Raw genomic sequence first — 14,167 nt, 5'->3', positions numbered from 1 at the left:
TTCCGCTGGGATCCCGCACTGGCAGGGACACTGTGCTGCCAGATGCATTCATTGGGAAGCTGGAAGCGGGGGGTGGGGGGGGAACCACAATAAACCCAACCCCCCCCAAGAAAAAACTTTCCATTCTCTGAGCTGCATGCTGTTTAGGGATTTCCTCTTGTCTGTGAAACTCTCCCTTGCTGGGTTCTCAGGAAAAGTGGGTCAGGATTGGAGCAGCTGGCAGGTGGCCATCTCCTGCTCAGAAGGCTCTGGGGACAGGTGAGGACAGTCTGGAAGCGGTTCACAGGGGAGTTTGCTTGGAAATCCATTGTTTGCCCTGCTGAGTCCAAGAACAGGACTCCAGGGCAAGCCTCTGATCCCAGGAGCTCCTTCTTGCCCCATGTTTAGGGGCAGCCTCAGGGAAATGCAGCTGGACTGATCTTTTGGGCTTCACTTGTCTGCTTGCAGCACAGAGCAGGGTCATGCAGCCCTGCAGAGCCTCAACAGCTCAGAGCAAAACCTTGGACACACAGGCAAATGGCTGTGGTTGCATATGTGCCAAATCCAAACAGGTTTCTTCTGCCAGCAATTCCTCTGCGGTGTATTCAAGGGAATACATTACACTGGTACTGGGTACACAGTTAGATGGATGAAAAAGTAGCTATGCCATCAGATCCGTGGAGTAATAAAATCATAGAATTGTTTAGGTTGGAAAAGACCTCTAAGGTCATCAGACATGGTGCTTAGGGTCACAGGTTAGTGGTGGGCAGTGCTGGGTTAATGGTTGGACTTGATGACCTTAAGGGTCTTTTCCAACCAAAGTGACTTTGATTCTCTGTTTCCTACAGCAATGTAGCCTCTGCTGATTTCAGAAGGATGGTTCTCATGCATCGAGAAGTCATTTATATAACTGTCAGAGCTTGTTCCCATTAGCTTCAAGAAGAATTTGGGTGTCACTGAGAAGAATTTGTGAGAGAGGGAAGCCCTTGAATGAAGAAGTTGATTTTGGAACAGACAGCAGACAGGTCTGAGCTTGGCTGCACCATGAACATTGTTAACACTTTTTAATTTTCTTGATTTTCCATTTCCCAGCATTTTCATTTGTTTCGTGCACAATTTATTTTTTATTTCAGCAGATGCCCTACTTTAATAATGAGAACACACTGAAGCAAATCACCGTTTGAAAAAGCATTTAAAATGTACCACCTGTTCTGCTCTTCAAGTCTTTGTGGTTTTATTGAGTTTGAAAATATCAAGAAAAGGCAGAGACTCTGGGATTAGCTTTGCAGAACTGGTGTAAACAAGAAGCAGCACGTGGCTTCACTCTGTCAACTGCAGGTTGTCCTTTCACATATAAATCTGTTTGACCTTAGAGGAAAACAGGAAGACTATGAATGAAGGTAAGCAGCTTCCGAAACCCTTACATGTTTGAAGATCTTCCTTAGGGTTACTGGAAAAGGGTTTGTTGAAACAGGATGTGCCGTGTTTCCTTTAACTTCTTTTGAAGCTACACGTCAAAGGTGTGCTTCTTCCTCAGATTTAAATTATTGCTCTAAAATAAGGACAATTCTTTTGTGTCTCAGTCTCCCGGCCCCGTGAGATAAGATAAAGCCCTTTACATGTACAAATGCAACACGTGTTCATCATTCTCAACAGACATGAGGATAATACAACTGGATTATTTCCTCAGCTCATCTGAGGGGAAAATGGATGACAAAAACATGAAACTCATGGAAGATAATGAGAATTTCAATATTGATGACAACTCCAGTGGTTTGATTGTGTGGGTAAGATGCCAAGAAACCTCATTTTTCTTATCTGTCTCCTCCAGCCTGTATATATACATTAAATTGGGTTTCCCTCTAAGAGGGACTATTTGTGCCTGCATCTCCAGAAACCTTTGATTGCAAGGAAGTTTGGTGACCTTGTTTTTTCTCTAGCTCTGGAACAGAGAACAGACATCAACTTTTCTCAGTCTGTTTCTTCATACAAAGAATCTTTAATAACCTGCCTGTGTATCTTTAATAACCACTACAGATTGTTTGAATGTGAGAGGAGTGTCCCATCACACAGCATCTTGTTTATACTGGGGTTGACACCCCCACAGGGAACAAGGGAGGGAAAACACAGTTCACTGCTAGGATATTTGCAGATAAGTTGCTTTGAGGAAGAAAGGAAGGGGGAATTCACTCAGTGGAATGCTTTACTTGAAGCCATTCCTTGTAAAGGTAAGAGTATTTTCCATGAGCGTTGACTGTTCTCCTCTCCTTGTTTTGCCTAGATTAAAAACTGTAAAACATGCTCTTGGTGGAGGCCGCTAGAGCTGTACTGCTTGTTATAGCTCCTGAGTGTCAGGGGCTTGAGACAAAGCACCATTATTGACTCAGTTTCCCCCCAGGGGTCTGGGTACTGCGTTAGCTTGACACCATTCACCCCAGTCATGAAAACCAAGCACTTCCCAAGTGCTGGCAGCTGCTGTAGGTACAGCACCCTCATGCAAAGGTTGATGCTGGCATCTCACAACTCTGCTTCATAACCACACTGATAACCTGTCTAGATAGCTGGGAAGGTAGATGGGAACACTGTACCTGGTGAGCTAGCCACCATTACCTTTGTCCTTTGGGAGATCATGAATACATCCCACCTGGGTGCAAGTTATCATAGAAGTCATAGAATGGTTTGGATTGGAAAGGACCTTAAAAATCATCTACTTCCAACCCCCCAGCTGTGGGCAAGGAAGCCACCCACTATGTCAGGAAGGGCCATGCTCAGGGCCTCATCCAACCTGGCCTTGGACACTGCCAGACAAGTTAATAGAACTCTTTTTGTAAATCAAAACAAATTTCTGCTGGCAGCACCTCTTTTCTCGAGTCCCCAACCCCTTATGGTGCCATAAGTTCTGACAGACCTATTCAATGGCATTTGTTTCTCAAGAAGGGGCTGAAGAAATGGAAGTGAGGCCTCATCTCTGTAGCTTTCAGTTGTGGGAAACCAACAGATCCAGCTACCAAGAACTTCTCCACAACCCATAAATTGACAGGACTTCTGCTGGTCCAGTTCCCTCGGGACTGCCCCACTGCCACCCAACCTATGGCTTGTAGTTCCAGCAACGAGATCCACTGGCCTGCCTGAGGCTGTGGTGGGTTGGGGTGCAGTTCCCTGGCAAGGGGTGGTGGCAGAACGTGGCTATCATGGCACTCCAAACCTTGTGCTCAGGTGCTGTGAGGGCTGGCAGCTCCCTCAGGGCCCTGGAGCTGGGAGCTGAGTGTGCTAACACCGTGGTCTCTCTGTCCCACTGCCCCCAGCCAGGGAGCAGGGCAGACCTGGAGGTTCTCAGCAGGTTCAGCCAGCCCTGATGAGTGTTCATAGAGCAAGTTCATGGTGATGAGACAGGACAAGTTCAAGTCACAGAATCACAGAATGATGAGGTTGGCCGAGACCTCTAAGATCACTGAGTCCAACCTATGCCCTAACACCTCAACCAGACTATAGCACCAAGTGCCATGTCCAGTCTTTTTTTAAACACATCCAGAGATGGTGATTCCACCACCTCCCTGGGAAGAGCATTCCAGTACTTTATTATTCTTTTGGTGAAAAATTTCTTCCTAATATCCAACCATTACCTTCCCTGTCAGACAAAATCTCTCTTTTCTGTCAGAAAAAAGTCAGAAAATCATCCTGCAGCTCAGCCAGGCAGGGCTGTGGGGACTGCGCCAGGCAGGGTCTCCTGGTGGGCTTGGCTTTTTGGGACCCATGGCTGGGCTGGGCAAGCTGGAATGGGCAACCTGCAATGCCACTGGAACACAGATTGACAGCCCTGGTTTGGGCTGGAGGTGGTTCCTAGGCCATGTAGGACAGAAAGGAAGCTTGGGTGAACTGGCCATAGCCTTGGCAGACATGGAGGCAGTATGTCTGGCAAGGCAGTTAATTAATTGGGGGCAGTGTGTCTGGTAAGGCAGTTAATTAATACTTTTTGTTCCTGAGCTAGGAGAGATCCATGACGCAGTTAAGGGACCAGGGAAGGAGGAGCCATGCTGACTTTTTCCACCTGCATCATTTACCCAGTCCACTGCAGGGAAACCCAGGCAGTGAGATCCAGTGGTAACAGAGGGCAGGGAACATTTCCTGCCTATAACATGATGTGCTGGGACAGGGTTTTCTTATGCTGAGTCCTCTGTCCTCAGTGTGTCCTTTCCTCCTCCACACCCCAGTCATGCCTACAGTTTAGCCATTTTCTTTTTCTACATATGGCATCTTGCTGCAGCATTATGCATTCTGTGTCCTTAAGCAGATTATAGCCTAAAATAAATTCCAGTTTAATGGAAAATATTATCAGTTTCCATGGGAATGACTTACCATGTGATTGTGGTTGTACTTCCCCTTGTGCTTAGGGCTAAAACCATTAAATGATCAGTATTTTTTACACTTTCTTACAGTTCCCCTAGAAATATCTATTCCTCATAATGGGTCAGAACATTCAGTCTTCAAACGTGGGTCATTTTGATTTTTATGCTGTGATCTTATGCCAGATTATCAAATACTTAGGCTAAAGCTGGATTCCACTGAGATCCTCCTACTTCCTAGTTTGTTATTTCAGGTCTGCAAAGCCAAATTCCTGTGGATAGCTATCAGCTGTCAAGGAAATAGGCTGATATTAATGAGTGAAGAAAATGCTGAAGCTGGTCACTTGCCTTTGGTAGCTGGCTAAGACCTCTGGTGTTCAGGCTGTGTCAGGCAACCCCTATGGAGAACTATCCAAGTGCTGTGTGAGTCCTGGCTCACAGCCTTGGACACAGTGATCAGCTGGGCCCAGGAAGAAGGGAGAGGTGTGGTAAAGATATTTTAAGAAAATTGGTTTTATTTTTCATTATCCCACTCTGATTTGATTGGTAGCAAATGAAATATGCTTCCCCCAGATGAGCCTGAGCAATCTCTCTGTTCTTGTCTCAGCCCACAAGTCCTTGGCCCTTATTTTTTCTCTCTGTTCAGCTGAGGTCAACCAATGACAGGCAGTGAGTACTGGTGCCCGCATTCCCCAGCAAAATGAGGCACAGACACTCGACAGAGGAAGCATCTGCTCAAGATGCCATTTATTGGCATCTTTGCACAGGGTGAAACTTCCAGAGGGACTGGATTCCCTCACAAAGAGAGAACATTCAGTGTCCATGTGGTAACAGGAGTCTCTAGTTCCAGGCTCCTTGCCACAGCCTCTTTGTCTTTGGATCTGACTTCCAGACTGAGCTTTTGCTGTTAGAGAATGGTGCACCAAAAATTACAAACATTGACAAAGCAATGTCTTCTCCATGTGCTGTGTGCTCAGGAACGTGGCACCTCCTCCTGAAGGAGTCAAGGATGGGTGGATACTCCTCCAAAGCAACAGTGAGGGTACAGAGGCCCTTTAGTAGTACCACACACTTGGGCCCACCACAGCCAGATCTTCCACGCCACTGTGAACTGTGTCAGCACGGGAGCTGCTCAAGCTGCAGCTGTAACCCTCTAGAAAGTTCTCACAGAAGCCACACCCCTAGTCCTTCCACAGCTTAACCTGCAGTTCCCTGTGCACTTTGTGTGTATCCAGCCTTTGATTGCTTCAGGCTACACTGAGGCTGAGTGGGGGTGGGGAGGAAAGGCAGGGCTGGCTTGGCTGGGTTGTGACATGCTGTGACACGTGTGACGTCACGGGGGACGTGTCACAATGGGGGCAGCTCTAAAAGGCCCCAGCAGGTAACGCTGGCCCTGCATTGCTTTGGCAAGCGGTGAGTACACACGTGGCGGGGAGGCTGGACTGGGAACAAGGGCTGAGGCAGAAACGCTGCACCTGGGGCTGGGTTCTCCTTCTGCATGCAGGGACAGCCCCCCATGGGAGAGCCTTGGGCAGGCCACAGGGTGGCTGCTGCTGCTGCTGCTGCTGCTGCTGTTGCTGTTGCTGTTGCTGGGGGAGCAGTACAGGCCTTGCTGCCTGCCAGCTGTGTGGGGCCCTGTCCTTCCAGCCCTCAGATCCCTGTTATTCCCATCCCTGCTGCCCTCATTGTCATTTCCCTCCCTACAGGCCCCATTTAAGCCTGCTCTTCATCCTCCTGCAGACCATGGATGCCATAACATTCTTTTTCATGCTCCTGGAAAGCCTCATCCAGTACGTGCAGCCTGTGGGTGATGTTTTGGATGAGGAGAAACATCTGCGCATGGAGCTGCGTGGAAAGCGCTTGGAGAGGAAGAGAATTCGGCTGGAGCAGCAGGTGGAGCTGATCAACCTGAAGCAGAGTGGAGGGGCCTGGGGAGACCTGCTCTGCTTTGCTTTGCAGCCCGGGCAGGTCTGGGCTTTTGCTGGGCTCCTTGTCCTTCTCTTGGGACTGTATTTTTTCTGGAGGAAAAGGAGTGATGAGGCAGAGAACAGCAGCGAGGGAGATGAAGACCATTTTTCTGACAATGATCTGAAATGGCTTCTAGACGAGCGCATCCAGTGGCCTGTACAGGACCTGCAGAGAGGCTGTCAGTGGACAACTAACCTAATGGACAATTACGCGGTTTATTTTGGACACATCTTGTCAAACAGTTTCTACCCAGTCCTGCAACGAGCCATCGGGGTGGGCAGTGCCTTTGAGGGCTGGAGTCCCCGTGAGGAGGACGTGGTGTACCGCGTGCTCATCCCCATGACTCCTCCCCGAGGCCACAGCTTCCACCTGGAGCTGGACAGTGCAGGGCAGAGGCCCGTGAGGAACTTCCGTGTCCGCGTGCAGCTGGAGTGCACCTGCAGGAGGGAGCAGCAGGCTGAGGACATGCTGTGCTTCCTGCACCAGCCTGAGGAGGAGCTGAGGAGGAATCAGGGTCCCAGCCTCCTGCACACCCTGTGCACCGGCTCCTACCTGGACGTGCAGAAAACTGCCCGCTGGTTCTACCAGCTGGTGAGAGCAATCTGGCCAGCTTTGCCTCAGTCACACAACTGGCACTTAGTGCTGCTGCCCTCCACGCGCTCCTGCCAATTTAAGGTGACCAACAGAGAAGCAAGCTTCAGGATTGAGATGCTCTTCGGGGTGCGGAGAGGTGACTCTGACATCTTTGTCAGCAGCCAGCAAGGATATGCTGGAACCCCAAGCACTCTGTGGCTGGAGTCCTATGATGTGGCAGAGATGAAGTTCTTCAAGCACATTGCCAGGCAGGCTCCCCCTGACAGCTTGCACCTGAGATGCCTGCAGCTCTTCACCCATCTTCAGCTGGGTATAGGCTTGTCCACCTATACAATGAAGACCATTGTCATGCACCTCCTGAACACCATTCCCGTGTCACGATGGCGCAGGAGGTATTTTTTGCGGCGCCTGGGAGATATCAATGTCAACCTGCGCCGCTGCCTGGAGGAGAAATGCCTTAAGCATTTTATCATTGGCAACAAGAGATTGCCTCAGGAGATCCGCTTGCCTCTGGACATTGCATCAGCTGAGCCATCCAATCTCTTTCATCATCTGGCATGGTATCCAGTTGCCCACTCCCAGGCAATGAGTGAGTACCGGGATCTCCGGCGTCGGCTCACAAGTGTGCTGCTCAATGGCTGCTGAAAAAGGTACTCATTAACAGAGCATTTGCGGGCCTGGTAGGCAGTAGCAGAAAACGAGCTCATAGTGCCAAGAAGAAGAGAAGAGAATGTGGGATACAGAGAGAGAAAAGATAAAATGCCATGCAGCAGCCCTCTGCTATCAGCAGCCGCAGCTGTGTCATCTCAACAGTCTCCCACGGCATCCACAGTCATGACTACCATGTGGAGGCCCAGAGAAGCTGACTTGCATTGCAGGGTAAACTGTGGTGATGCACTCCCCCTGTCACTGGCTGCACTAAAGTCTGAGAAACACTCATTAGGCCTTGGCCTTGAAAACTCCATTTGTACGAAGCCCCTTTTGAATGTATCAGCAACATTATTTGTTCCCAGGAACTAACAGGTGCCTAATTAATTAGCACAATTTTTTTTTTAAGGAACAGCCTTGGAAACTTATTTTTCTTTCCTGATTTATTTTTCTTTCCTGAATTTTTCTGACTAAGAACCCAAGTGGAATAATATTTTTGTTGACAAACTTTCAAATAAAGTTACAGAGAAAAGACCTGAATGATGGAAAATTACTATGACTAAAGCACTCTGTTACGACTGTAAAGCAGTCTAAAGTGAGGCCTTTTGAGCTCTTGATTCCCAGAATATAAGGGACCAATGTGTGTGTCTCTAATACTGATAATTGGATGGTAGTGGAGCCAACCAGGGACTGTTGGTAATAGTCAAGGACTGCTGGTATTGACATGCTGTGAGGAATACCAATATTTGGCTAGAAAAGGGGGACCAGGAGGAAATAGGGCAGCACTTTTCTGTGAGAAAGAGCCACAGTACAGCATAAGCACAAGAATAAGGCCAAGAAGAGGGCATGGACTATAGAGTAGGATTAAGACCCCCAAAAACCATCAAAGCCATCTGACCCATGTCCAGGAAGGCCTGAAAGAAAGGACTGTACATGCTAATTAATTGACATAGAAAGTGGGAAACCTGTCTTTAGGGCAGAGAAACCTGTCAACAAAAAGGTAACTCCCAAGCCTGGGAAGTGCCCTCAGGACCCTGGATATCTCATAGACCAGACTGGCACAGCTGGATTAATGCTGAACCAGGATTATCCCCTGGATTGGCACTGCAGCCAGGACTGACATTCCACTAACTGGATCAACATGGTAACCAGGACTGGTGTTCTCTTTTCTTCTTTGTCTTTTTCTTTCTCTCTTTATTTAATTTATCTCTCCCTCTTTAATTCCTCTCTTCCCTTTAACCCTACCCTTTTATTCAAAACCCACTGCCATGTGCTTATATAATAGGAGGGGGACTAACATATTGATTTCCAAGCCCAGTGTCTAGTTAGTTAATAAATTTTTCTGATTGTTTGTGGACCCCCTGACTTTTGTTATTCCTTTCAATCACAAGCATTTAAAAATCTTTAGAGTTTCCTTCCCCTTAAGGATGGGTCATCACACTACAGTGGCTACAAAGATGAATTTCATCCCCCTTTCTTCTCATACTGTCACAGCCAGGGTGACCATTTTAGATGGACCCAGAAATTCTTGCTGGCAGCTTCAGCTGGTCAGGAATCATGCAAGAGGCATTGCTAATATTCCTCCTTGTGTTCACTGGGGTCTGCATGGAGAAGCTGCCCATCCTTAGACACTCCCTGGGGAAAAGCTGCCACAGATCTGAGAATGCAGGACATGGAGAAGGCACTGCTCAATTGGCAGGGGAGATTGCTGCCACACCTTTCCTCTAGAGTAAAAGGATACTCATGTCATCAAACCTGATGTAGCTGAAGAGATCCTGGCCAGGGCCTTGTGAGAGAGTGCCATTACCACTTGGACACTGACTGCCATCCCTTTTCTGAGAGAATCTATTCCCTCTGTGAGCTTCACCCAGTCTCTAATGGATCACTGAGCCAGGATGATGACACTGGTGTATGATGCTATAAGGAATGAAAAGAAATCTCTTGATCAGTCACACAAAGTCACACTCATGGTGCACCTCAACTTCTTAGCTGCAAATGGAGACATCATAGTGAAGAGCTGAACAAGCCAAAAAAATTCCTGAAGTCCACACTGAAAATAGCTTTTTGACATAGGTACTGTGGGAGCCAACTAGGAAAAGTGCCCTCCTAGACCTGTTGTTTGTCCATAGAAATGCTCTTGTAGGTGAAGTGGTGATTGGTGCTGTCTTGTCCACAGTAATCAAGAAATGCTTGAGTAAAAAAATCTTAGGCATTATGGAAAAAACTCTCTGTGGAGCTACTCCCAAGGGTTGTGGGAGAGCAAGCTCAAGGAACTAATTAATAAGAGCCCCTGAGCATGTAGTTTCAAGGGTACTGATATCCACAAATGCTAGTCCTTTTTATTAGAAACGCTTCTATGAGAGCACAAGTCTGATGAAGAAGGGCTGAGGGAGGTGGGGTGCGGAGGCTGCTGGGCCAATAAGGAAAGAATCCACTGCACTCCCCTGGAGGGACAACCCCTCAAGCCATAACCACCCGTTAGGGCGAGGAAAAAAGGCTTCTCACAGCATGCCTCGTTGTGACATGCAGATTTAATGTATCCCACTGGCCCTTCTCCCTTGCTCCACCCCTGTGCCCTGGTGCCATTGGCCCTAGTGTTCTGTCCCACCCCTCAAGATCCTTATATAATTCCCTGCTTTCCAAGCTTTCCCTGCCTGCGTGGTGCTTTGACTGTTTCAGGGAAGAAGCTCAATAAAGGCTCTCTTTGGAATTCCACACAAAGATCCTATCTCTTCTTCTGCGTGAAAGAGCTGAAATTACCCAGTGTGAGCACAGACAGCGAGGTGTCTTTTTTAAGAGGCTTCTTTGGGAAGGTCACGGCACTCTGAACACCGCCCACTGCAATACTGGGGGTGTTTAGCAGAGAGAAAAAGTGCCTCAGAGGGGACCTCGTGGTTCTCTACAGCTCCCTGAAGGGAGGTTGTAGCCAGCTGGGGATTGATTTATTCTCCCAGGTGTGGCAGAGCGTCTCATTCTGCTCAAGAGCTGATCTGTGGTTTGTTAACTGCTCAGGTAATTCAAACAGGACCAGCAGTCTTGCAGTGAGTTCTTTTGGCTCCATGGGGCTAACAGTGGGCTGGCATCTCCCACCTGCCAATAAACATCTAACTGTTGAAGTGGGATCTGGAAAGAGAAGCTAGGTTTCTGACTGACAGGCTTCATAATTATAAAAGCCATACCAAACTTTCACAAAGCAGAAATTTTCTATACATTTTTCTGGAAATGTGTGGTGTTTCTCTTGTGGACAAGGACACTTGTTTTGCAATTACTGCCATGGAGGTTAAGTGAAAGAAATCTGCATTATTATCATCGCTGTGGTGTGTAACATTTGACTCCTGCTCAATGCTGTTTCTTTGACATGCTTTAATATAGACACCTTCATGTTGTACATTGTTTATTAGGCTGTAATCTAATTCCTTTTGGTTTTATACTGAGTAGTAAGTAACTCTGATGGAGATTGTTTATCTATTATCTCCTGTCTGTTTAATAAATAATTCATTTTATAAATGAATTTGATCTTTAGAACTTGCAGGCCAGAAAGATTTCTTAAATATGAGCTGTTGACAAAATCTTAGGCTAAAGACAGGCTTTTCTGAAGATTCCACTTGTCCAGTGACACAAAAAAAACAAGCAATAAGACCAAGGAAAATGACCTCAAGCTGTATCGCATGTAGATATTTAGATTGGATCTTAGAAAAAATGCTTTCATGAAAACTAATATCAAGCATGGAAACAGGCTGCCTAGGGAAATAGCGGTGTCACCCTCCTTGGAGGGATTGAAAAGGCATGGAATATTTGGGGACTCGATTTATTAATGGAGTAGGCAGTGTTAAGTTTGCAGTTGCACTGTGTGATCTTCAGGGACTTTTCAATCTCGCTGACTCTGAGATTTCAGTGTAGCTCAACCAGTGAGGAGTCAAAGCTTCGAGTCAATGATCCTCAAGGGTGCCTTCCAACAGGGATATCTTTGAGATTGTCAGTAAAGGACAGATGAAAATAAATCCAAAAGAAAGAACAATGGGAGTTCTTTGAAGAAGCTTCAATCAAGGGCAGCCCTAGGTTGTGCATCAGGGCCACTCTGAGTGCCTGAGCAAGGGTGGGGCAAAAGGGTGGGGCTGGCTGGGTTGTGACATGCTGTGACACGTGTGACATCACGGGGGACGTGTCACAATGGGGGCAGCTCTAAAAGGCCCCAGCAGGTAACGCTGGCCCTGCATTGCTTTGGCAAGCGGTGAGTACACACGTGGCGGGGAGGCTGGGCTGGGAACAAGGGCTGGGGCAGAAACGCTGCACCTGGGGCTGGGTTCTCCTTCTGCATGCAGGGACAGCCCCTCATGGGAGAGCCTTGGGCAGGCCACAGGGTGGCTGCTGCTGCCTGCCAGCTGTGTGGGGCCCTGTCCTTCCAGCCCTCAGATCCCTGAGGATTCCCATCCCTGCTTCACCTACTGCTAGCTGCCTCCCCCACAGCACCATTTTAGACGTTCTCTCTATCCTCCTGCAGACTATGAATTCCATAGTATTCCTTTTCTTGCTCTTGCAAAGCTTCACCCAGTACCCACAGCCCGTGGGTGATGTTTGGGATGAGGAAACATCTCTGCACATGAAGGTACATGCAGAGCAGCAGGAACTGGAAAGGTTTTGGCTGGAGTGGGAGATGGAGCAGTTGGCCCTGGAGCAAAGTGGAGTGGGGAAGTACTTGCAGCTCTTAGCTGTTTCTCTGCTTCTGGTCCTTCTCTTGGTCCTATGGTTTATGGGGTGCAAATGGAGCATGAGAAGAGAGGAGCCTGAAGAAGAAAGTGTAAATGCAAGTGAAGATGATGGTGGAAATGAAGTAGATGATCGTGTTCAGGAGAACATAGGAAGGATGTTATTGGAGCGCATCCAGAGGCCTGTACAGGACCTACAGGCAGGCTGCGAGTGGACAATAGACCTGATGGACAATTATACGGTTTATTTTGGACACATCTTGTAAAACAGTTTCTACCCAGTCTTGCAACGAGCCATCGGGGTGGGCAGTGCCTTTAAGGGCTGGAGTCCCCGTGAGGAGGACGTGGTGTACCGCGTGCTCATCCCCATGACTCCTCCCCGAGGCCACAGCTTCCACCTGGAGCTGGACAGTGCAGGGCAGAGGCCCGTGAGGAACTTCCGTGTCCGCGTGCAGCTGGAGTGCACCTGCAGGAGGGAGCAGCAGGCTGAGGACATGCTGTGCTTCCTGCACCAGCCTGAGGAGGAGCTGAGGAGGAATCAGGGTCCCAGCCTCCTGCACACCCTGTGCACCGGCTCCTACCTGGACGTGCAGAAAACTGCCCGCTGGTTCTACCAGCTGGTGAGAGCAATCTGGCCAGCTTTGCCTCAGTCACACAACTGGCACTTAGTGCTGCTGCCCTCCACGCGCTCCTGCCAATTCAAGGTGACCAACGGCAGGGAAAGCTTCAGGATTGAGATGCTCTTCGGGGTGCGGAGAGACGACTCAGCCGTCTTCGTCAGCAGCCAGACCAGAGAGGCCCACACAGCAAGCACAATCTGGCCCGAGTCTTATGCTGTGGCAGAGGCTGAATTCTTCAAGCACATTGCCAGGCAGGCGCCTCCTGACAGCTTGCACCTGAAATGCCTGCAGTTCTTCACCCGACTTCCGCTGGGCTTCAGCTTTTCCACCTACACCATGAAGACCATTGTCATGCACCTGCTCAATGTCAGACCCGTCTCATCGTGGTGCAGGAGAGACCTCCTAGAACGACTGCAGGATATCATCAAGAGCCTGCGCTTCTGTGTGCGAGCCAAACGCCTCAACCACTTCATTGTGGGGAACCCGACGCTCCCTCAGCACATCCATGTACCTGCAGATGTTCAAACGTGTGGGACGTACAATCTTCTCCTTCGCCTGGCGCAGCAGCCGGATGCCCACGCCCAGGCCATCCATGAGTACCGGGTTCTGAAAAGGTGGTACAAAAGAATCCTTCTTGCTGAAGATTGACCCTATGAAGGGGAGGAGTCATGGCTGTGAGCACAGAGCTGTGCTTGTGCTGTTCACAGCTGGCAGCAGAGAACCACCTTGCAGTCCAGATTTGGCTGAGAAGAGGTTGCGTGCAAAGGCTCTGGTGAAGGTCCCACTGGCTCTCCTGTCGCCTCAGCAGGTGGAGGGCCCTGGGTGGTTTTATACCAGGTCTTTCTGTAATTTCATTTTCCAAAAAAAGCACCCAGACCGCATTCAGCCCTGCTTACCACTACTCTCCCATGCCTGAAAAAGCACATGAAGAGAACCCGTGCAGGGCTAAAGCCGCCAAAGCCGACCTGCAACATGCAGTCTTTCCTGGCCTTTGAAAAGGGGCAAAATCTAGAGCGTGGAAGTAGTGTGAATGTGGGACAGAGAAAGAGAAAAAAAATGGGGCAAAAAGGACCAAGAGAAAAAGCGGGCGCTGCTGGCCGAGGATCAGTCAACGGATGGAGTCTCTCTATGTTCCTGGAAGGGACATCTTGACGTCAGCGTTGGAACAACGGCGTTGGAGCTGGCCGGAAATTTTGTATACGAAGGAATCCAGAATTTTATTTCATAGATATATAGTGTATTCCTATTATAGACTATAATATTTATAAATTAGATATACTACTAAACTACCATCAACCAAAACAATATA

General features: G+C 48.5%; 2 protein-coding genes across 2 annotated transcripts; both read left to right on the top strand.

Annotated features, from left to right (window-relative positions):
* Positions 1-6,065: 6,065 nt before the first annotated feature.
* LOC136558253 (inositol 1,4,5-trisphosphate receptor-interacting protein-like 1) lies at positions 6,066-7,529 on the top strand. The gene has a single exon (XM_066552577.1). The coding sequence runs from the start codon at positions 6,066-6,068 to the stop codon at positions 7,527-7,529; it is 1,464 nt and encodes a 487-aa protein (XP_066408674.1).
* A 4,771-nt stretch (positions 7,530-12,300) lies between these two features.
* Positions 12,301-13,506, top strand: LOC136558252 (inositol 1,4,5-trisphosphate receptor-interacting protein-like 1). The gene is given in 1 exon segment (XM_066552576.1): positions 12,301-13,506. A coding segment is annotated over 1 exon segment (1,206 nt).
* Positions 13,507-14,167: the final 661 nt, after the last annotated feature.

The sequence above is a fragment of the Molothrus aeneus genome, chromosome 6 (assembly GCF_037042795.1).
Source record: "Molothrus aeneus isolate 106 chromosome 6, BPBGC_Maene_1.0, whole genome shotgun sequence".
Lineage (NCBI taxonomy): Eukaryota > Metazoa > Chordata > Aves > Passeriformes > Icteridae > Molothrus > Molothrus aeneus.
This window is presented reverse-complemented; position numbering and strand designations above follow the sequence as displayed.